The sequence below is a fragment of the Battus philenor genome, unplaced genomic scaffold (genome assembly GCF_028537555.1).
Source record: "Battus philenor isolate CCGP_79_NKW_IND1 unplaced genomic scaffold, ilBatPhil1.0.hap1 SCAF_16, whole genome shotgun sequence".
Classification (NCBI taxonomy): Eukaryota; Metazoa; Arthropoda; class Insecta; order Lepidoptera; family Papilionidae; genus Battus; species Battus philenor.
In genome coordinates, this window is record NW_027181678.1 from 3,402,736 (window position 1) to 3,428,067 (window position 25,332).

The window sequence follows — 25,332 nt, forward strand, 5'->3', positions numbered from 1 at the left end:
AGACCTTTGTGATTTATATCATGTGGATGCTTTAGAGGTGGGTTTGAGGAATGTCGCAAATTCTGCGTCTGCATTCTGAATTAACGAGTCCATTATGCTGTGTAAATCACAAACAGGCTCTATATATATATAACTGCTTGTTCAGAATACTGTAACTTTGGCCATAGAAATTACGGCAAAAACCTCGAATACAAGTCGCAGAAAAAGTTAGGGAAAACATTCAAGAGGTACGACCTTCTGTCGGTTGATAGAATCAAATCCGCTTGTGTCTTGTTGACATTTTTTTTGCTGAATATTACTCCAAGACAAAGGGATTACAACTTTTACTAATAAAAAGGATCTATAAATATCTTTAAAGTTTATTATTTTTACTACACGTTTTTATTATTACTTTACATGTATTTTATTTCTATATAAATTGTATGGTATGTATTTGTTTTCAATAATTTCCCATAAGAAGTACTATTTAAATATTTACCTGTAAGTCTATTTTGCATTTCTCTTCATATATTTATAGTAAAATATATAAATACATGTTTTTACAGAAGCCGATCAAAGACTCCAGATAAATTAATGTCCCCTAAGAAAGACAATGTAGCAAAAGGACGGAAACCTCTATCTAGACTTGTATTGGAAGCAAACGCTTTTGCTAAAACGAAACAGGGCACTGATAAAATGGTACATGAAGCCGATCAGTCAATAAATAAATCAGAAAGTGTCATTGAATGTACACCCATGAAAGTAGACAAACCAAAAAGTTTAATGGATGTCACCTTTTCGCCTATAGTAAACAAATCAATACTACAAAGTTCTACAGAAAGTTTTTCAATCACTGAAAAAGTTATTCAAACTAATGAAGTAAGTTCTGGCACAGAACTGCAACCTTTACCTGCGTTTACGTCTATTAACGAAGTTCATTTTGAGAAATCAGTCTTGCATAGCTTTGAAAGTAGCACAATACAATCATCAGTGCCAGAGGAAAAATCAAAAGTGTTTGACACTAGTGCTTCCGATGTGGAAATTAAATCGTTGCCAGCTTTTACTACTGTAAATGAGACAGATTTCGATAAATCGGTATTAAAGAGCGACGAAAGCAGCATCGTCGTTGATCCAATTCCTGAAGGAAACAACGATGAGAGGAAGACGGAAAACATTATACCTATTTCCGAATTTAAAATGTTACTTGAGGCAGATGATAACAAATCAGTACTTGAAAGTCATGAAAATAGTGTTGCTGAATCGTCTCAAGAAGTAAAATCATTCAAAGCGGAAAAGTCAGAATTAAAAGATGTTTCAAGTCTTATAACAAGTGACAGCGATGTTGAAACCATGGACGAACAAAAATGGAAATTTAAATTTGATAGCGAGAAAACGGCGCGTATTATTCAAAAGGAAAAAGAGAAGATTGTGGAAATAGAGAGGGAGATTAATGAGATCGAAGAAGATATGTCAGTCGGTGAAGTTAATAGCGACGAAGAATTCGCAGAAGACGAGCATGACGCCGAGTCTGCCGAAACTAATGAGGAATCTGACGTAGAAAATTCAGATGATGATGTAATTATATTTATTACTGTTAAATTCAATACATTAATTTATATTTTTATTAATTCCAATTTAACTTTTCAGGACTCGGATTCAGGTAGCAGCAATGAAGTAATATCTATCAAAGACTCGGACTCGGAATCTGAGTCCAATAAACAGCAGTTAGATGAACAACCATCTACAAACGTACGCGATGAAAGGGAAGCAAATGTACAATCGCAAACTGAAAAAATAATTGAAATGGATGTAGAGACATGTACAGAAAAAGAAATTGAAGGTACAATAGAAAAAGCGTCTGAAATCAACGACGAAAAAACAATAAACGTAACTCAAGTACAGCCAATTCAAAGCATTAGTGACATTAAAAATATTATTGAATCGAAAGACATGGAAGTATCTGCAGACTTTCTGAATCAAGCAAATATTTCTTTACTAACTGATGATAATTCTACCATTAACTCTGATATCAATCTTACTTACTCAGATGAAGTTCAAAATAATGAAGATATTAAGGAATCCCAGGCCGAAGATTTGGAAAGCGGTAATATTACATAAAATTTATTAGATCAATATGGACCTTTTTATTTCAATGTTACTTTAATATTTTAATTTGGCATTTTTTAGATCATCTGGGTCTAAAAGATATATAATGAATAAATTCTTCAATATGTTATCGTCACGTTTTGTGTTACATTTCAAGTTTTTAATTCATTAATCTTTTTAGCAGTTACACCACCCATTCAAGTAGAAGTCATAGTTGAACAAATAGCTACCAACGATGAATATAAACCAGAGAAATCTACCACTGATACAAAAGACGGCGACGTCGTTGATTCTACAGGTACAGCACAAGCTCCTCTGAATAAAAACGCTACTCAAGAAAAGAATCTTGAAGATAATAAAGAAGATAAATCTACAGAAAAAGAACCCAAAGTTTCCCGAATGTCTAGAAAACGTACTAAATCGACTTCAGATTATATAACCCAAGAGGCAGTAGTTACTGGCATCATAGAAGAAAACACAGAGTCTACTACATCTCGGAATCGTAGTCGGTCTAGATCTTCTAATAAATCAACGACAATAACAGTCGAAAATAGCGAAGAAGATCCGAAACCAGAAAAAAAAACTCCATCTAGAAGATCTAAAACGCCAAATAGAGAATCAAGAATAATTCTCACCCGACGTGCGTCAAAGGAGCTGGCAGAAAAAGGTGAGGAAGTCGAAACACTTTACTTGGACGAATCCCTTACACCAAGGAGACGATCAAGTCGTTTTAGAAGTAAGAACCTTGATGATAATGCAAGTGTAGCATCAGAATCATCAATAAAGTCTTCACAAAGCAAGGCTAGTGTAGACTCGGAAAATGTTAAGCCTGCTGTGAGGAAAGGAAGGAAATCAATTTTGAACACTAAGACAGATTTATCTGCCATTCCTGAAGCACCCGTTGAAGATAATTTGATGAAAAATGAAATTAATAAAGTGATAAACGAATACTCCACTGGAAGGCGGTAAGTTAAGCGTTAAGTTATTTTTTTCATTGTTGTCAGCTGATAGACTTCTGTAAAAATCTCCACGAAGACTGGTCTTGCACAGCTCGCATCTAGCGATATCCAAGGATGATATCGATGTCGTCGGTCGTTCACTTAGTTCTCTCATCTTTTGTATGTCAAATCTCCCGCTAAGGTCGCCAGGTTGACTGGTGCTGCGTTGCCCGCATCCATTGACTTTACGCAACCTTAACCGTAATGTCGACGGTCCAACCAGTAGGGCGCCTAGCCAAGTAGCGTCTATTGGCTCGTGGTCGCCACGTGAGAACAGTTCGACCACAACGATCGCTGGTTGTACCAACTATGCCGATGACTTTCGTTCTTCTGCGCATCTCATTTCTGATTTGATCTTGCAGCGCAACTCCGAGCATAACTCTCCCATTACACTTTGGGTGACCTTAAGACTTCTGATAAGGCCCATAATGAGCGACCACGTTTAATATTAATATGTCAACAGAAACTGGTCAAAAATGTTCCAAAGCTTACCATTCGAGTTGGATTCGGCGAGTGATCTCTTTCTCGAATTTGGACTTAGCTAGCTGAATCATTTATCCGTGGTATATAAAATTGTCTACAACTTAGAATATATGTCCGTATTTATTTCATATTATAACAAATATATATTTTCGATGTTTAATTTCATATATGAACTTTAATAAGTTGTTTAATAACAATCGTCTAATTTGCCAGGTTGACCCGCAATCAGAAATCAATACTAGAGAATTTGTTGACTCCGACCACACTTCGTAGGCGTGATAGCGTCGCTTCAAAATCCGAGGCGTCGGTGGACGACGACGACGCACAGTCTGAGACCAACACGATAGATCGCGTGGAACTGTTAGATAAGGAAGACTTCGAAGGTATGTTGCGTTACCTGCGTACATTGGCAGTAGCTAGACGCTGTTGATATTCAAAGGCCGGCTCAGTAGCAGCGTCAGGTGGGGAAATACTATACTCCATTTGCCGAACAGTGCTAATACTTAAAAATACACCATTTATCTCATTTTCTGTAAAGAGATAAAGGTACGTTTACACGGGGGCAAAATGTCAGTTACATCTGTCGTATGCATGACGCAAACGCTCGTATGTTGTTTCTGTTTAGCCTACAATCAGAATTTAATTATTAGAGAAACCGGAAAGTAATGTCGTTTTCAAAAGTTAAATTCACATGATTATATTTTGACAAGTTTTTATTTCTAATGAACAATATATTCACCTTCGTGATCAACCTTTTGCCACCTAGTATACAAATTTTCAATGCCGTAGCGGTAAAAATCAATCGTTTTTTTTTCTGAAAAATATGTCGACAGAAACAACATTATTTTTCGGTCCTCCTAATATATTACTACTTTAACTGACAATTAATAAAAATGACAAATATATGTATTAGAATCAAGTAGAATTACCAAAACACATTTAATCATACAGATCATTTAACTCATAGATAGTTACTTAGGTACAAGCATAAATTCAATTCTTTACCTTTCTCTAGAAACAACAACATTATAATTAAATTAATACTTGTCTCTTTACAAAATTGTCACGTGTAAACGCATGGTATATCTACTAATTACGCGTTGTTAAAAATTTTAACATTGCTCAAAAATCTATCGTGTCTTTCTTTCTTTTACAAAAGAGATCGGTATTATCTCTGTATGGCAAACATACACATCGCAGCATTTGAAAAATGTACAGTAGTTACATGAAACATCATTTTATAATATTTAAAATTTGTAGTCTGAAAATTCCATATCAATGTAAATATCATGTGCCTTTTTTATTTTTGGGTAATTAACAACACAAACCCTGATTTCACTATAATGTGCATTGAAAATACTTTAAACTATTTTTAACACTTACATTCATAGACTAACTGTAGTTACTTTAACACCAGATTTTAATTTAAAATTCGCGATATGTTTTAAAGTTGATGATATGAATAGCTTAACAAAATTTATTAATAATTATGATTTTACTTATACATAAATAAAAATATATATATTAGATGTTGTACAAAGCAAATTTATAGCGAAAAGTTGTTTGTGTTGCAAATACTTTATTTAGTTCTTTTTAAATCGCTTGTAGTTAATAGAACCCTTTTTTATTTGCAATTTTTAAGGAATTTCGATGAGAGTTTCGAAATTTATAAATAATATGACGTTTTTTATCAAAATTTTTGATTGATTGGCCTCAATTTTAATCAATTCAGGATTTTATATTTCACTCTGAGAGAGTCATTTCATTTTTATTAGATGTCTTTTACATTTTATGTTCCAAAACATTTATTTCTATTTATAAATTATGTTATCTTTTACCATTGAGATCATCAATGTTACGTAATTCAAATAAAATTGTGACTACCGGGTTTCGAAACCGCTTGTAAAATATCTTTATTAAAAAACGTTTACACGCATTTTTGAATCGTCGACTATTTTAACATTACACGTATTTACGTTTAGTAACTACATTTGACCTCTGTCTCGCCTGATGTTATTGTGTTGATGTTATGACGAGGTCTTTGATGCTACAATACACACTTGCTTAGAATAAACCTATTCACTCTTGACTCCAAGACTTCCAAGGTTGTTTTTGCAAGTTTCCAATGCTGGAAACAACAATGCCAGTTGTTCCATACCTTGCCTGCTCGGACTATAAAATAATATCGAAGCGCTTAGTGCGGATTGAAGGGATGAATCCTTACGTTTTGTTATTCGACGACGAAGGGATGGAAATAACATAAATATCCTAATTTTTAATATATTAAAATAAAGAAAGATGGGAGGAACTAATCTAGAGATACACTGACTAAACCATAAATCTAACAGCTGAAACAAAAAATGGTTACTTTCTGGTTTATTTTTATATTTAAAAACATGTTTTTCACGCAGTAACATTATTTACATAAAAATAAACTCTTAACGAATTAAATAAATCAAATGCATGTAATGGAACTCGGTTTGTTGACTCATTTACATGGTCGATATCATAATGTACACGTTGTATTAGGAACTTGAATAAAGATATTTTATAGGCGGGTTCAATCCCGGTAATCACAATTTTATTTGAATTACGTAACATTGATGATCTCAATGGTAAAAGATAACATAATTTATAAACCGAAATAAATGTTTTAGAACATAAAATGTTGAAGACGAATATTGAATATATTCAAATTTTTGCCACCATTCATGTAGATAAAGCATCCGAATTAGACATCAGTTGTAAATTAATTTCTAACGAAAAGATCTTCATATTAATGAGGCCTAAAATAAAAACTGTTTTCTAGGTAATGTAAATTTAAAATTATGTTTTTGGCTTGTAATGCAAAGTAGATAAATGCTCATCTAAATTCCACAAGCCCTTATACTCATATCCTAACTGTTCCGACTAACCGACACTAGGGCAACCCGACCTCGAGGAGTTTCATCGTGCCTCGCCTGTGTCCCATGTTTCGGACCCCGTTACACCCCGACGTAAGTACACACACGCTATGCTTTTGTACTAGATTACACGGTGCTGTCTCATTATTTACTGTACGCTTTTACACTTTTTTTTTTAATTTAACTTAAATATATTACATATATTCTTATTATTAAAATTAAACAATCGTTAACATTATTTCAGCTGTAAAACATCCTCTGGTAGGTGTCCACCAGGGTGGCCCGTGTAGATTAGTAGTGGCCCTAGATTTTCAATTTGCCCGGTTGTAAGCGGCATTCACCTTCCACCTTCAAGATCTAAACCTTCGCGTAGATTATTCTTACAATTTTACAAAAAAAAATTGATATGAGCTAGTTGCTTTACAGGTAGATACAGGCATATGTGAAAAATGCTTAGTCTATTTAATAGTAGGTCCACTAAGAGTTCTGACGACTAGTGCAAGGTATAATAGACCTTTCCAAAGATGTTTATGGGGGGTATGCCATAATTGCTACGCTTGGCGATCGCAGTGTGGTATTATGGTACTATGGATTACGGCAATCCCATATAATTAATGCACCAAGGGTGAATGATGTAAAACTATATCTCAGGAATCGAATCCGCGACTCACGATCACAGTCTCAGTCCTTTACCGCTAGACTACGACTGCTGACGTTTTCTAATTTGTTTAATCTTAATGAAAATTGAAAATCTGATTTAGCTTCAGTCGTTATTTTGCGTATTACTGATACATACAAACATTATATGTAAATAAATATATGTATATTCGCGTATACGTAAATGTAAACATATATTTATTATTTTCAGTTCATTATATGTTTATAGTATTCTAAACTATCTAGTACAATATACTATTAACCTTCTGTTATGTAATACTTCTGTTTCAATATTATGTCTGTGAGAAATTCCCTCGAGTGATAATATTGACCATTATATTATCCTTTCTCATATTACGTATGTAATAAAGAGCATTAAAATCTTCGTAAAAATTTTTATCGGTCCAATTGGAAATCTATGTGGTATCATGTCCAGCTGTGGACGTCATACAGCTGAAATGATGATATACAAAATAATTAATTGTAATATAAATTATAAATTAAAACACTAAATAACAAAAAATATGTACATATAATTTGTAATTTATAAATTAAATTCTTTTTCACTACAAATAATTTTAGGTTATAAAAAATTTACGTATGATATAATTATCATATTATAATAATAAATATGGAAAATAATGTTAATAAATTAATACCGTTTAGCACGTTTGGCCCGAGCCGCATCTGAAACGAAAACCATCACGAAGCCTTCGAAGGTTACCAGAAGAACATCTATAGACATTAGTAAGTAAAACAAATCTTAGTGTTCAATAATTAAAATTTACATTAATTACACTACATAATTTCGGCTTTGTAGAGCGTTATCTCTGTCGCACGAAATACAAACAGTCCGGTATCTATTAAGAGCTGTTAAAACAAGTATCATTTGCTTCTTTTAATAATTATTTTTATTCTTTTCATTATAAAATAAGCCGATTGTCTCTTTCTAAAGGTCGATGTGCAATATTTATCGCCGGGTACTATACTATTTTGAAGCATATAGAAAGGTATCTTATTTATGCTTAAGTTATATTAATAAAAATATTTCAGCTGCAATTCCCGAAGAAGATTCTGCAGATCAAGCCAGTCCGCTGCGCAGTCGTAGAGCTTCCTTCAACCGCGCCTGTGAGCTGCTCACCCCGAAGGGTAGAAGAACTTCAACCGATGTTAAGGTTTGTTTTATAATACATTAAATATCGTATTAATTATCAACTAAACTTTATTGTATAGGATAGACTTGATAATATTTAAATTAACGTCTCGGTCAACCCACAAGATGGTGAAATTAGGGCTGTTTTATATATATAGAAACGTATGTAGTCTATGATCATCATCATGTCAAGTATACTATATCATGGGTATATCTAGAGGGGAGGCCTACTCACGCTGTGTTTTCCGTTTACAACAAAAGAGAAAGGGAAAATCAAAAACTACTCGTCGCGATTATTTCTTTAGAATTCTCAATATTTCTATAGCAATAGCATTATGTAAAAAATTGACGCCTACTACATACTCTAAACTATATTACAGAGTGCGTATCTAAAAGAAATATGTCTTGAAATTTTTATATAAAATTTGAATAATTTGATTATACGTATCAACAGAAATCAGACACGGATAGTGTGGCTTCGAGTGTCACTACACGAGCCTCCACGCCCAAACGCAAGACCCGACGAGCTTCGACGCAGTCTGACACCACACCTCCCTCTGAATCTGGCAGAAGGTATTAGAATCCTATTATCCGGGGTTTTGTTCGATTGTTTATAGGTGTATATATATCTCCATTAGATTAAAAGATTTTACACCTATTTCCAATGTTATATTAATTTATTTTATCTACTGGAATAGACAAATAACTTCTAACAATAATTCATTATATATATATATATATATATATATATATATATATATATATATATATATATATATGGTAATCTATATTATAAAATTTTCTCTTACCTTATTATAATTATATGATATCATTCATCATTGATATCATTATATTAAACCATTGATTTTAGAATAAAATGCGCCATATATTAATTGATTGCAAATGAGCTATATACACATATATATATATATGCAATGTTTTTATTGTATTTTAATTTAAATGTCTAAAAATAGTTTATCCCTTTTTTTGTACAAAATATACAATATATCTTTTTTTGTCCGGTTATAATTGGTAAATCGTGTTTTTTTTTTGTTTCAGAACTAGAAAAACCACAGACAAAACAAACGAATGACCAGATTTAGTAAATTCGTATTAATAAATAATTTCTTAAGTACCTAGTGAAATGTTCGTTTTGCATTTAACAAACTCAAGTGAAACAGTTATTATATTTAGTTAATTAGTTTTTGTTTTCTTGTATATAAAAATAAAAGTGTGATTTGATTATCAAAATATTTTATTTTATTTACACAATCAGTCAATACAATTACACATCACAATAGTATACAGATACGTTACGATCGTAATTATGAGATCAATTATCATTACATAAACACAATTAATCCCAAAATATAATAATGTCATATGTAAAAATAAATAATGTAAATAGATAAAGTGATGTACAATTTTAAGCAAATTAAAATAGATAAAAAGCACAGAAAATTTATCAAACACCGTTCCAATTATTTTTTCCCATATGAAAATTCTGAACACACCATACACATAACCTTTGGTTATTAGGTATGATCCTAAGGCTATCGAAGTTATTAAATAAAATAAAGCAGCCAGCATTAGGATTTGATTTCATATTTCTCTTTATTCCTTTTTAATTTCATAATGTGCGCGATGAATCTCGCGTGACACCACAAATCAGGATTTTAATACGTCTACTATGCCGCCATCTAGTAGCCAGTGTGGGAAACAACTATCGCGGTGCGATCGACCACTCTGTCATATGGGTAAACGTTTATACAAATTAAAAATAAATATATTGTACTAATAAACATGCAGCGATGTGCTAGAAGTATATATAAAACAAGAGTTAAACAATAAAAAGTTAAGAAAATAGTCTAATTTTAATATTTTAACTAAATTTCGTACTTGATTATGCTTCTTTCTTGTGCTCATTAAAAACAGCAATTTATCACAAACTACAACTAACTTAACATGTATGAAACATGTTAAACTTTATTTAGCAGTGTGAAAAATACTTTTATAAAAATTTCCAGTATAGGAGTGAGATAGATAATTATTACTGCTTGTATGAGGGAGACGACGAACCATATCTAGTTACGTATAAGTCGTCTGAAGACTTGTTCAACTCACTTAAACCACATCCATAATTTTTGAGCAAAAAGTAATTATGCATCCAAACATTAACTGGTGTTTTACTTTAAACTTTCAAAAATTCAGGCTAGATAATAAAGGCAGAGTATGAAAAATTTTAGCTTTTTAATGTTCATATTGTTAACAGTGATAATAATATGGACATGTGCAGTATTCAAAAGATAATGAAGCAAAGATTGAATAACAGAGGAACTTAAATATCAATGTAAATAAATTATCTTTTAATTTAAGAAATGCACTTTATAGAACACAAGTTATAGATAGTAGTTGTTCTAACATTGAATAATATTATCTCTTTCTATCGTCTTCTTTGTAACTCTTGAGCGATCTATGAACAATGTTAGAACTAAGTTGCAAGCTCATAGGTAAACCTACATCTAATTTAAGATCAGATGGTAAATTGTTCCGACTGTCTATTAAATTTTCACAAATTTGCTTATCTTCAGGTTTTAGCAATGTCTTTTCAGTACAATCAACTACTTCTCTCTTCTGTCTAGGCACTATTAAGTTTTCATCTTTAGGTTCATTATTTTTAATTATGTTATTGCTAGCTCCATTTTTATAAATAACGTTTTCTGCGATAACACGATTATCTTTCACTATATTTGGTTTATCATTAGGTTTTAGTTTAACTTGTCCATTATCATTATTTTGTATTTCATTATTTGGCTGTGAATTACCTTTTAAAACTATTGCTATGGGAACGTTTTGCGCGATACTATTACTTAGGTTCGGTACATTTTTCTTTAACAAATCTTCTCCTTCCTTGTAAGATTGTGGTTCATCGGGTGCATGCATGTGTTCCTTATTGACTTTCGGTTCCTCCTTAGCTATAATCACTGGTTTTTCGATTTCTTTCGTATCTTTTACAGGTTCAACAACATTATTTTTTGATTCAACTGACTGGAATGCTTCCCGATTATTGAGTACTACATTTGACGGTTTAATGTTATCTGGTTTATTTAATTGAACAGGGTTTGATTTACTTATATCATTCTGCTTGGCAGCTTGCAACAAATTGTTATTTTCTGCAATCTGTGGATTAATTTCGTTAGCTACCTTTTCTTTCACTTGTTTGTTGTTAATTTGTGGATTGTTTTTTACTGATTTTATTTTAACAGGCTTTAGTTTATTTTCTTCGGGTTCTTTCTTTTCACCTATAGCTTCAAGTGTTTCCGCTGCCTTTTTAGCTATTTCTTGTATTGCATCATTAGCAATCTTTTCTAAGGGTTCGTCTTTTTTATCGTGGTTCTCAGGTTGCCCGGCCGGTTTATCCGTCACACCAGACAAACTTTGTATTGCCATGTTTGCAATCTTTTGTATACTTTCAACGGCTATTTTCTTGGCGTCATTTTCTTCCTTTTCCTTTTTATCTTTTTCTAACTCTTTCTTAGTTTGTAAAATTTCGTGTAATATTTCTTTTTGCTCCTTTATTAGTTCCTTTTGCTCTTCTCCTTGTTGTTTGATGGTTTCTATCAGCCGTTGTTTTTTAATCATGTCCATCCTATCTTGGTTAGATACTTGATTTGGCATCTCTTTTGGTTTCTCGATATTTACAGGTTCTAGTTTTTCATTACCGTTAACCAATTTAGACTCTTCTTCTTTCATTTTTAAATCTTTTAATTGAGTTTCTGGATTTACACCAACATCTTTGTTAACTTTTTGTTCCAGCTTAATTTGTTTCAACTTAAGATCTGCTTGAATAGCAACATCGGGTGGTTTTTCATTTGAATGCGATTCCGGTGGTACTGGATTAGGCGGTTGCACTTCTGAGTCTATCAACTTTTCTTTTTCTGGTTTATTTTCTATACCATTAGGAATAATTTCTGGCTTCGGTTTACCCTCTAAAAAGAGATTATCGAATATTTTATTAGAAAATACATAGATTAATAAGACATTTCTTTACAGACCATATTTTCTGATATTCATAAATTTAATGAAAGATATTAAGAGGTAAATTATTCGGAAACTAAATCAGGATGCGTAAATAGTAATATATTCATTAAATTAAAGATGCTTTTTTAATCTATGTCAACGGTTATAACTAATTATTTGTGATGCAAATGATTACAACAAAAAAAAGGAGTACCTCCATTTTTCTCCATCTTCTCAAAGAAGTCCTCGACTATTTTATCAATACGTTCTTGCGAGATGTACTTGTCGTCGTACTTAATCTCGGCCGCTTGCAAGTTGGCGTACGTGCCTAGTACCAGGATAATGAGACCCAACACTAGAATCACCTATAAAATTAAATTTGATAATTGCTTCATTATCATCATCATTTCAGTTGATGGAATCCCTCTTTAAGGCATAGGGGGACCTAAAAAATCGCCACTATGACTGGTCTTACGTCGCCCACATCCAGCGACATCCAATTAAATCGTCGGTACACCTGGTGGAGGGTTTAATCATGTCGTTCACCTAATGGATGGATGTCCTACGCTGCGGTAGCCCGAGGTCTCCAATCCAAAACCTTAAAACCCCTGAGGCCGTCTATTCTGCGCGCTACCTGGTCAGCTCACTATCAATTTAATCACTTGCCAATATGCTGGGCTATTTTACTTTAGTTCATCTACGGATTTCCTAATTACTAATTCCATTTCCAAAGCTCGATGACTGTAAGCCTGCCATCACTGAAAGGCAAAGACCTGCCAGAAACATCATCACAATGTCTTGAGTTATCAGTATTCAGCGACTTCCCGTGACCTTAACCATATCGGCTGTAGAAATGTCTTAAAATAATAAAAAAAAATACATGCATAATTACCTTCGCTAGTAGTCTCTCATTGGTATTCTTAAAGGTGACGTTAATGAAGCAGGCAGCAGGGAAGACAACACATATCAGCACCCCAATAGTGGACCCAAGTAGTCCTAGCACCAACTCGATGTTGGGAAGCAAGAGGCTGATAAAGAGCGCCACTGCAATGATCGCCACCGTTATGCAGCGAAATGTCGTCTCCGGGATCGAATGGTTTATTATGTGATCATGATGTGCTGGATGCACCTGGAAACACCCATGTATTACAAAACGCTGGTATCTTTTGCGTCGATCGCAATGCAAAGTAAAATTGTTTAAAGTATAATAACATCTATACAGGATGATTGGTTATAGGTGTAAAAACGTTAAACATACCGGTCAAATTAACCCATTTTCAAACCTTAAGAAGATTTGCACGCTTTAAACTTTGTAATACCGTATTCAAACTTTGACAATTCTTGAAATATGCATATGATATTTATTCACAACAAAAAAAACTAGTAATTTTTATGTAAAAATAACTCGTAAACTACTAGTTATATTTTGTCTTTTCCAAGAAAAAATAATCATGTGTCCTTCCTACTGCAGCGGTTAATATGACCGACAGTCGATATGAGATTGTAAGAGCTACAATACAAAAAAAATGAGATTCAACGCCAGAGCGCTAGTTTTTAATGAAGGGCGTGCGAAAGAGATAGCGCTCTACGATATTTCCCGCCATGTGATTGGCTGACAATTATATAAAATTGTAGAAACCTGGAGGGAAGGCGTATGAAACGAGGAGATAAATGTAAGTAAATTATGAAAAGTAATGCGTAATATTGTGAAGGAAATAAGAGAAAAGAGTGAAAGACATCGAGAAGAACGAAAGATAGTATGGAACGACGAGAATGAATGAAATAATAATTATGTAAATAAAAACTATGTCTACTAATGAAATAAGTTGAACAAGAGGCCACAAAAACGAGCCCATTAAAAGTAATATATAAACGTGTAACTCAATAGGAATAGAAAAATATAACATACATTTACTGGGCACTATTCGAATATATACAAAACTTGGTCATAGGTGGTCACTTCCGTGTATTTCATGTAAAGCATTACATTTTTCTTTAGATACTTGCGATCGTAGGTCGCGGGTTCAATTCCCGAGATAATCTTATATATAAGTCACAATTTGTGAATTGATAATATAGAATTGCCACTGCTCAGAAATAAGCTTCCAGAAGATGTGCAGCAGCTTCCTCTGCGTACCATAATACCACACTGCGATCGCCAACTCGTCTGCTAAGCGTGGCGATTATGGTATATCCACCCGTAAATATCTTTGTTGAAGTATTATGACTTGCAATGGACGTCTATGGGCTAAAACAAAGATATGAGAACTACTAGCGACCTCCTTGAAGGCTATGAACCTCTTAAGTCATTTATGTAAAAGTACACGGAAATTTAAAAATAAAACCATTTGGAACGACATGCATTGCAACAATATTTATATATTAATCCATTCCTTGCACATATAGTGTGATAAATGTTTATAGGTATAAAGAAGTAAATGTACATGTCATTTGTAAGCAAAAATCTATGAAGCTTTTAAACCTATTTTCAATCATACTGTATAAAGTGATCAGTCTGAAACTTATTTTTTCTATTGCTGAGTAATCGGACAGATAGTAAACAATAATTAATTTTAATTTTATTTATTATTTCTGTAACAATTGATTTTTAACACTAGGTTTACGAACGTTTTTCTACCTATCTCTACGAAAACGCGTCAATTTGACGCATGAACGATGATACATATAACAACAATTAGAAAAGAATGTATTTATATACTATAAGTAAGAAATAACAATATGAGACATATATTTATAAAAAGTTTTTATTATTTAATAATTATATTATACATTATTTCAGTATTCCGCATTTATTTTGCGCATCTTTTACACAAATACTCAATTTTGGTTACACACTTTCCAGAAACAACCTTTTTACATATTTTGCAGATGTTATTGCTCCTGTTTCTTTTACAAAAGCCAATTTGGCAAGTCTTGCGTTCTCCCGAAGTACTAGGTGATGGGTGATTATAATCTATGCTTTTGTATTATTCCTATTCTCCTTTTGCAAATTCTTTGGCCAACTGAAATAGATAATCTTTTCTGGATATTTTTCGTCCAGTACACTCTCTGTATAAGATCCATGCGTTTATTGCCGCTAAGTTTAAAATGTTGAAGAACACCTGGAGAGGTCATCGAAAAGATGCTGCTTTGGTGGTATATTTGCGAGCTATTTGGTCTACTACGTCGACTCCAAACTTTGCCTCATTGTAATATGCTAGGCTAGGCTAGGCTTTAGTAGGTAACACCTTTTCGTCTATAGAAATATTCTCGTGAGGTTTATAACAGCATTGACTATTGTCTATAAATTGATTACAAATTTCGGATATTATTGTAAATTTGTCTGTGCGTAAATTGAAGAATTTGCGTGGATTCATTTCTGGGCATGGTATTAGAAAAAAAAAGGGGTCCCGATTTTTTGGACCACAAATAAAAAGCATTTAACGAATTTGCTTCATACGCTCCCCTAGCGTATAAAATTCCAATAAATGCAAGCAATTTTGTGGTTGAAATCTTCCAATCCCCTTTTAAAACACGATGCGCTTCGTCTTCAGTACAACTCTTTATATGATTAATCATTTTTTTGGTAATAATGAAATGGAAAGTTGCTGCTGCACTGCTTACGTTTCCTTATATCACATTTCCTTTTGCGTGGCCAGTAGGCCCAGCGATGTCTTTGAAAATTTTGTAGGAAGGATATCGACCACTTGATCCGCCTACTTCCAATTTTGTCCAAGTTGTTCCATCTACTGCTATTTCTGTGTCACAGAATGCCTCTAAATTTCGGGAAATTCCCATAATACTTGTCTCATTCTTAGATTCAGCATCGGGTAGGATACGCATCCTTTTTCTGCGAGAACCTAATTTTTGAAGGTTTTCTTTATCATGATGATACCCCTGCATACTTTCATCAGATTCCAAAATCTCGATCTCATCATCGTTTTGAATCAAATCAATATCATCCTCTTCAGAGCCCGAACACTCCTCACTAATACTGACTATCTTATGCAAAATTTTACCTCCTCTTCTAGACATATTTAGATGAAAAAAGGGCTATTTGTCAAAAAGTATAAAATTGAGGTTTACTATAATATTCAAAAAATATTCTAGTATAATTTTTTTCAATACTTGAACTAAGCAACTAAAACCTACAAAATTTCTTGGCACTCAATTTATATTCTGCGTTTCGTTGTTTCTATAGTTGCTTTTCGCATTTGTTTATCACTTGTTTTATTTGAAATGACGATATCGGATAACGTAGGTAACGGATAGAAGTATTGTATAGTCTTGGTGTGGTTTTGCATGTTTACTCAAACTTTTGTCTATATTGCGAGCGCGTCAAATTGACGCATACCGTTGAGATAGGTACACCACATAGTGAATCCCTTGATCAATGAATAAAAGTCATTACAAGAGAAAAAATAAAAATGCAAACGGTTTCTGTAATTTTTCTTACAAAGTTCAATATGCATCAAATTGACGCGCCCCGTAAACCAAGTGTTAAACTGGAATGTGCATACATTTATTTTTGTATAGGATGTGCCACGCATTAATGGAAATGAGCTATAAATTCGCCCGTGTAAAAGCTTTTTAATCTATAATCAATCAAATGTAGACAGGGGATCTAATGCTAACTGGTTGAAATCGTTTTTGAATATTACTTATACTTTTCATTTTTTTATATTTTCAGACAAACTTTAATTTCAAGCAAAGTTTAAAGACAAATTTTATATATAAATAGTGATTACCTTTTTATAAAGAAACGAGTACAGGCTGGCCCGGCACGGGAATATGATGAGTGGGAAACTGAACGCCAGCGACATGACGAATCCCAGCTTGATAACGTCACTCGCGAACGTCGGACTCAAGCTCATCAGGATGTTTCCTATGGCATGGAAAAGTTCTTCATATATTTTTTTTTCAGCCGATAGAGGCCCATTTCATAGGCTGGCATAGGCGCGGCCCACATTCAGCGACTTAGCAAGATTAACTATATTGTCGTCGGTCTACCTAGTGGGGGGCATACCCTATGTCACATCTTTTGGCTTGTGGTCGCCGCTCGAGAACCTTTCGGCCCCAACAACCGTCTGTATGCTCCGCCCACTGCCACTTCAGACGAACTACAGAGCTACGACGGTGACCTTGATTCTTCTGCCTATCTCATTTTTAATTCGCTCTCTACTCCGAATCAGAACTCGGATGAAAAGGTATTTCGGATATAAAATTTTCAAACACAATTAATTATGAACGCAGCCGTAAAAAAATTTATTATCTATAAAGGTGATAGGCAGATCGCGGTTCTTTGACAGAATATCCATTAGCAGATTCTCCGCAAAAAAATTAGTGAAGACACTAAATATAATTTAATAATATATTTTTTAATATTTATGTAATATTTTTAGAATCATAAAGATGTTTCTAATAATAATTTTTATTGTTTGTTTTATTGTTGGACTTTTCTGTAAGTCGAGTTTACATGTATCTATCCACCACCTATTAAGAGGCCAGATAAAAGGTTTTCTATGAAAATAATGGCAAAATGTTTCATATCGCTCGCTAAGGGCTACTAACGCACCCGTAAATAGTTCCAAGGGCGATGCTACCGCCCCAGTTAGAAAGCTAAAGGATGTTAACCTTCCTTAGATAGTTATCAATAATCAATGAGTGTATTTTCTGGTCTTAACAATGTCCTGCGAGCTATAAATGTAAGTGTATATTACCGGAAATTTAATTTCGCACGTCAGGAATATGTTTGTTTATAATCACGATGGGGTGTAAACAACTATATTAATACCAAGCACTGTACAATAAAGAAGACGCTCTACAAAACCTAAGGCTGACATTCTCTGCCACAAGTCGATTTTTTGACGTGCCAAATCAAATGCCAAATACGATATGGGCATGCAACTGACCTGAAATATTGTGAGAACTGAACGCCACATATCCGAAGAAGCCCAGCGTGAAATATACCGCCGTGCAAATGTTTATAGCATTCTTGGTCACCACGTTCATTTTCTCCAGAGACAGCGATGGCAGCGACTCGAAGATTTCAAACAATTGTCTGATACAACGATTATTTATTTATTCACAGCGTTAGTTATCATGAAAGTCAATCCTCATACTAACAAGGTCTACGTCCAACAGTGGACATCCTATGTTACTCTGTACAAATAATTTTCCATCTCGTATTAGAATAAAGAATTTGGTGCTATATATAGCATAGATAACTATCAAAAAAATTAAATGGATGCTTTTTCATTAAAGGAAAACTTTAAAATTTATGAAAAAGATCGACATTCTGAAACATGGTGATCATCATTTCAATCATAGGACGTTCTCTACTGGAAAAAAGCATTCTCGTAGATTTTCAATAGGACCGGTTGGAAGCGACCAGAATCCAACGTCTTCGTACGGCCTTAACAAGGATCTGTCAGCCTGGCAGCTGCGCTTGGCAGTCTGTGGTCTCCACTCCAGAAATTTAAGACCCCAGCAACCATCTTTTCGGTTACTTTCGTTAACCGATTTTATTTCTGATTGGATCTCATAAAGAAAACCCGAGCAAAGACTTTCCATGCCTCGTTAAGGGACTTGCCTCTCCAACCTCTCAAAGTGTCATAAGCCATAACTCGTAATTGCTTATATCTGGTGAACTTTATATTCATTAATTTTTATTTATTTATTCACCCTTTTTACAATCTTTATAATGGTGGACCTAAGCCATTTTCTACCAGTCAACTAAAAATGGTACAGAGATATTTTGTCGGTGTCCAAATGTTATAAAACAGTTAATTAGTTATACAACATATACTTTTTATACAAATACTATACTCTTATAATATTTATTATAATTCCTCATTATCTGATATATATTATATAATTACTTAGCATACTTAAATAGTAGTATATAGTTATTAGAGTTATGACAATTCTTCCTTCATGTCTCGCACCTTCTTTTCAAACATGTATCGATTTACAGTCTCTAATTCAGATGGGATGTTTATTCCAAAGCAGAACGCTTTTTTAAATATATAAATAAAACCCTACTATTTTAACGTATCTAAACGTTACTTATAAAACAGTGCAGTTCTGCATGTTCTCATGTTCATATATGTTCATACATTAAGTAAATGTGAAAATTATTCTATAATAAGATGAGTAAAATCTATATATTTTCACGAAATACCGTGCAATTCAAGTAATAATGTGTTAATACGTTTATAAGACGAAAACAATTCATTTTGATGACAAAAAAAAATTATTTTAAAATTAATTATTACATGTATACAAAACATATGATCATATAATACAAATAAAAACAATTTCGCAAATATTCATATTTATTAATATCAAGCGTGCGTACGTTATGGTAATCACCCATTTAAATTTTGTTGCCATATATATAATTAAGATATTTTTAGTAGGCACTGTAAAAATTAGAATAATTTTTTTTTACTGATTCGAGTTAGAACAGAATCATATAAAAAATGAGATGAGTATTAAATAAGTCAAATTGAAAAGTACTTACGTTTGACAGAAGAGTGCCATAGAGAATATAGGCACGCACTGCAACACCCCTGACGGTTTCCACGTCTCAATACGCATATGCCAGTCACTGGTAATCAACTGTGTTGTAGCTTCTAATATTACCTGTAAAATTTAACTATGCCTTAATATTTAATATTATTTTAACACACAGTAACAAGTAAAATTAAAAAAATCCAAATATTTGTAGAAATGTGGAAAGGCGATTGTTTTGTATGCCCCATTTGATACTATTTTGTTTTTATCATCATTTCAGCCATAGAACATGCACTGCTGAATATGACCCACTATCATCGATTTTCAATGGGACTAGTTGGAAGCAGTTTGCATCCAGCGGCTTTCAATGAATTTAACAAGGTCATGTTTTTAAACTTATGGTTTGAAATACGATCTTAATTTAAAGTCGCTAAAACATGCTGTATTTTATTTTTTTCCCCAAAATACCAATAAATATCAGAGTTGGTTACTTTTCGAGCTGTCCACAGTTAAACTCATCTCAAAAATTTAAATTAGAGATTAGTTATAAGTTAATGGAGGAGGGCTATTATTAAAAATACTAGATTTTAATAATCCTGCCGATAACAAATACAGAGGGAGAACAAATGTACTACAAAACAATTTCTCTGATGGTTCTGATAATAGCCAGAATTCTCGACCAATCCTCAGCCCAGCTAGGCCAGGTTTATTCATAATATACAAATAAAAATGAAACAAAATGTTAAAGTGCTTCAGTGAATACATAATATATAGTTTATATGTATAGCGAAAACATACTTTTATAACCAAACAGAAGTAGAAGCATATGGTGGCTGCACTGACATTGCTCAAACTGTCCACATTCCGCAATAGTCCAAGAGGTAATACACACACTAATGACACTATGACCATTATTGAAGTTCTGAAAATAATAAATAATTTTGCTTTTATTGTCTAAAGATTACTATATATTGACTAGCAATATGATTTTTCAAGTATTGCATCTATAACCGATTAATAATCTGTGGCAATCACTAATGTGAAAATAAAAAATATTCTTTACCTTAAAATATCACTCTGGTTTATGTTTAACATCTTGGCAATTATTTGAGGTCCAAGATCACCAACAACTACAAAGTATGCTATGCATGTACCCATCAGAAATCCAATGATACCAACCTCCACAGCCAATTTACCGGCAGATCCAAACACATGGAAAGCTATAACAATTAAAAATAAAAACATTAATGAGATGTTTAACTGTGTGAAATCTTCAATTAAAGATATGTATCAGAAAGAGATGAAATCTTTCATATTTCAATTTACTTCTAATGACTTATATAATGTATATTGGGATGCATATTAATTTTAATTATTTATTTATTAATACTTCTTTATACACCATAGACAATAAATAGGAGAAAGAAAGAAACAATTCATATGGTACGAGAGGCGGTCTAATCACTTAATGTGATCTCTATCAGACAACCTTGTTTACATACATTAAATTTTTTTCTAATCAATCTATATAGTACATTGATTTCAATAAGTGTAGCTAATAAAAATCAGTACATCATTTCGTCATCACCTCCCACTTATCTCTCCTCACCAACTAAATTCTCATACATAGTGATTGACTCTATGTGTCAATGCTTTAAAGGGGAAATGTACAGCACATTTGTCCACAAAAACATTTACACCTTCTATTTGCCCTGTTTAAAATCATCACTCTGAAATAGTTATTCAAATTTTGAAAATTTTTCCTACTATATTATCAATGTATTATTCATTATTCTAGATCCATTGATTTAGGGATACCTTACATTAATTGACAACAAATGAGTTGTACATTCAGCAGTGGCGTAGCTATGGTATTTGGGGCCTGGGGCAGATTGGGGCTTGGTGCCCCCCCCCCCCCCTAAAGAGTCTAAATAATTTCAAAATTCAGAACAAAATGTAGTTAATATATCTTTTTTTTGGCTCAAAATAATAATAAATATATATAAAATAACATTAGATCTTAATAAAATTTATTGGGAAAATTTATAAACGAGCATTCCTCGCTTTTTGGCCTGCAAAGTCATTAATCACATTTCAAAATCAATAGTGTCGTCTAGTTCATGTTCTATTGACATTATTGCAAGATTATTTAATCTATTTATCATTACATAATCTTGCAATAATGTAATAATTTATTATTTTGTCATTTAGGGCCCTTTTAAAAAACACTGTGTTTATTATAATTCGTAACCGTTTATTTTTTTTGTGTTCATATTATTTAACAACTTTTTTTAGCATAAAAATAGTAAAATTCGATATTCTTTTTATGTTATTTACTTTAATTTATGGTTCTCATTTTTCTTTTAACATTTCATTATTCATCATTCAAAAAAAAATTCAAAAAAATTATTTTCAACTTTGGTGCCCCCCCCTACCTGTAGTGCCTGGTGCGGCCGCCCCGCTCGCCACCCCCTAGCTACGCCACTGACATTCAGCCTTATAAAGCTTTTACACCTATATCCATTCACACATATATGTGGATATCTAATAAAAGTTTAAAATATTGGACCTTATGAAATACAAAAAATTAATTTAGTTGAACAAATTTAAATGAGAGTTGCAAATAAAATCTCCTTCATCATCACTTCAGCTCCAGGATGTACGCTACTTATGCCTCCCCCATCACTTTCCACCTATTACATATTTGTATATAAATGAAAAGTTTAACAATAAAATTATTTGTATATCTTACCCAAGAATTCAAATGTTCTCCTCCTGGTAATAATAGCAGATTTTAATAAAAAATGACAACAGAGTCTAGATACAAAGCCCATCAATAAAAGTATTAATGTGGCAAGCAACACACCGCACTGAAAATGTAAATTCCATATCTTATTTTTCAGTTAAAATATTTATCAATATTATATTGCCATTTATTTATTTATTTATAATACATCTTGAATCATTCATACTGATCATTGGGGTCCATTTGATAGAAATTTAAATCAAATTGAGCTCAACAATAATGTTATGTTTCAACATCTGTCAGGGTTATCACAGTACCGAAAAAACTCTTATCAGGATTTTTGAGATCACTTTTACAAATATCCTTGACACAGAGCAGTTTATTTCCATGCCTTATTATTAAGTAGAATTTTTTTTACACTGGTATATCTTACTAGATTTTGTTTAATGAACATTTTATATTACTTTACAAGATAATTCTGAGGTTGCCACAAGTTTATTGTAAAATTGTATACAGTTGCCTACAAGAGTTACCAATTTTATAAAGCTGTAAAAAAGTTATGAAAGTCTTAATTATCAAGTGATTTATAATATTTATAAAACAAATAATAATTATTCATCAAAAATTATAGACCTTTTTTAGCGAGTTTTATATTACTTTTCAATAACAAAAAAAACAGAACAGGTCATGGAAAAATTATAGTTTAATTGTTGATAATTTTTTATGGATTTAATGAGTTTCAGCAAGATGGGTATAAATTTGGTTCTAGTAACAATTGTGGGAAAATTTAAGTAAAAAATATAATTTTCAATCAATCTGCTATGGAAATTATTATCATTTTAAAGTGTAGTAAGATGGATGTTTCACTTGTTACAATGTAACTGAGAATATAAATACTGACCCCATATCTGTTATGACTTATATGAATAAGTTCAAATATGATAAACACATGAGCTCACTTGAAGATTAAAATGTATGTATGGTATGAAATATCCTTATAGTAAATGTACAAGCAAATATTACATACAGTTTTGCACCAAGACACAAAGAAGAGAGAATCTAAAGTTTGTACATGTGTTTTACAATTTAAACACCAATTGTTTGAATATACAAATTATTTACACATGTTGGATGTGTCCAAATTTTCTGTTAATTTCAGTAATTGTTTAGAAAGAAGAAGACTTTAATAATAGTATAGGATATGTTAAACTAACTGTAGGATAATAAATATTTTATAAAATATGTAAAAGCACTGAAATTGTCAAAAATCTTATTTATAATACAATAATATCAATATTTATTACATCAGAAACAATATATATTACATCAAAATACAGAAAAAAATGTTTTTAATTTATTGAAATTCAATGCCTATGTCCTAAAATTTATTTTAATACCGAGAGGAATTAAAAATAGTTCATATATAAATCGATTATTGAGGTTTATAAATACACATCTGCACCACACCACAAATTTATAAGTTTCTTAAAGATCGTAGATGGTTGAGATAATCAAAAAAGCTTAGCTTACCTGTTGAAAACAAAACGGCATTGCTAATATACCTACTCCTATAATACTGTTGGCTAATGTGATCGACTGTCCCGTGGTGCCCATTTTTTATATACGTAATAAACCAATTTCTTTAACTATTTTGCAAACTATTTTCAAAACACAGGTTCTACTCGTGACACATGTCGACGTATTGTTTTGACATTTACAACTTGTCATTTAATTTGATATTGTACTGGCGTACCATAGTAAATAATATTCTACTATTATTACAGTAGGCATAATCAACGTTTCATGTAGATAATATATTAGACGCAGCTTGGATTTATTATTGAGACCATACTTTGCAAACTTTATCTAGCAAATCAAACTCAAGGCTATTAGCAAATAAATTACAAATTGCGTTCTGCCACGTTTCATCATTAGTTCATTGTTTGTAATAGAAATGTTAATAAGCATCATATAATCCTGAAGTATTTTTAGCAGTATTCATGAATAGTTTAAGTTTTAAAGATACGGGTTGTGTCTAACTATTTAAAGATGATATTTTATAAATACGAAAATGAAGTCTAAAACAGTTCTCACAATTTATATAGTAAAATATAATCTTACTCTTATCAATCTGGTAAATTGAATTCTTTTTTTAAAAAACTGAAATAGATGTATTAATAAATTTGTTTTAAACAATTAAGGATTTTATGTAAATGTAAATAAACGTTGAGTTTTGAACCTTTATAAAAGGTTTACTTTTTTTCCGACGTGTTAACCGCATAATGTAATATCTATGAAAACCTGGCCGTGGAACCAAATCAAGCTTTTTTATTCGTAGGGTTAGCTGTTTAGAGGCCGTTTTCTTTACAGAAACTGTTTTTTTAAAGATTACAGACTCTGATGCCTAGAATTGAAATTAAGTAAACCTGTTCAAACTACGATAGTAAAAAGATATTAATCATATAATTGGAAAAAAAATGAAATAAATTGGTAGATTAAAATGTCGGGAGATTGTGACCACTTTATTGTATAAATATTCACGGTATTTTTTTCTAAAATACAATAACACAAAATTTAAACCGGTACATTAATCATAAACCCATTTGAAGTATAATAAAACTTTCAATGTTGACATTGTTTATTGTTTTACAGTAACACCTTATTACACATTTTTTTCTTTGTTATGTATTTGTTTTTCTTTTCTGTATTGTACAATTAAGTTTTAAATTAAATTAACGTTATTATTAGAATATGCAGTTATGAATTATT

General features: G+C 32.1%; 2 protein-coding genes across 4 annotated transcripts in view; one reads left to right on the forward strand and one right to left on the reverse strand.

The window, feature by feature from the left end:
• Elys (AT hook containing transcription factor 1 homolog) overlaps window positions 1-9,509 on the forward strand; it is a 32,849-nt gene extending 23,340 nt beyond the window's left edge. Inside the window, exons 31-39 of one of the 3 annotated variants that reach the window (XM_068762109.1) lie at window positions 546-1,554; window positions 1,627-2,083; window positions 2,267-3,050; window positions 3,780-3,949; window positions 6,491-6,562; window positions 7,793-7,873; window positions 8,180-8,301; window positions 8,734-8,852; window positions 9,339-9,509. In XM_068762109.1, the coding sequence (XP_068618210.1) occupies window positions 546-1,554; window positions 1,627-2,083; window positions 2,267-3,050; window positions 3,780-3,949; window positions 6,491-6,562; window positions 7,793-7,873; window positions 8,180-8,301; window positions 8,734-8,852; window positions 9,339-9,372 (2,848 nt within the window). In that variant the 3' untranslated portion in view covers window positions 9,373-9,509. The remainder of the gene's footprint in view (window positions 1-545; window positions 1,555-1,626; window positions 2,084-2,266; window positions 3,051-3,779; window positions 3,950-6,490; window positions 6,563-7,792; window positions 7,874-8,179; window positions 8,302-8,733; window positions 8,853-9,338) is intronic. The other 2 variants (XM_068762111.1, XM_068762112.1) reach the window with 2 other exon arrangements.
• Window positions 9,510-10,515: 1,006 nt separating this feature from the next.
• Window positions 10,516-24,269, reverse strand: LOC137919112 (putative sodium-coupled neutral amino acid transporter 10). Its single transcript, XM_068762065.1, has 10 exons — window positions 24,094-24,269; window positions 22,570-22,687; window positions 20,881-21,037; window positions 20,616-20,739; window positions 19,825-19,946; window positions 18,212-18,360; window positions 17,048-17,184; window positions 13,192-13,428; window positions 12,514-12,664; window positions 10,516-12,268 (listed from the first exon to the last, which is right to left on the reverse strand). The coding sequence occupies exons 1-10, from the start codon at window positions 24,175-24,177 to the stop codon at window positions 10,713-10,715; spliced, it is 2,835 nt and encodes a 944-aa protein (XP_068618166.1). The 5' UTR covers window positions 24,178-24,269; the 3' UTR covers window positions 10,516-10,712.
• Window positions 24,270-25,332: the final 1,063 nt, after the last annotated feature.

Bases quoted from the DNA above. Each gene is read 5' to 3' on its own strand.
- LOC137919112 (XM_068762065.1), bottom strand. From the start codon at position 24,177: ATGGGCACCACGGGACAGTCGATCACATTAGCCAACAGTATTATAGGA. The intron at 18,361-19,824 runs GTAAGTACTTTT...TCGTTGTATCAG, and splicing joins ATGGCACTCTTCTGTCAAAC to ACAATTGTTTGAAATCTTCG. The intron at 17,185-18,211 runs GTCAGTTGCATG...TCCATGCCATAG, and splicing joins CAGTTCTCACAATATTTCAG to GAAACATCCTGATGAGCTTG.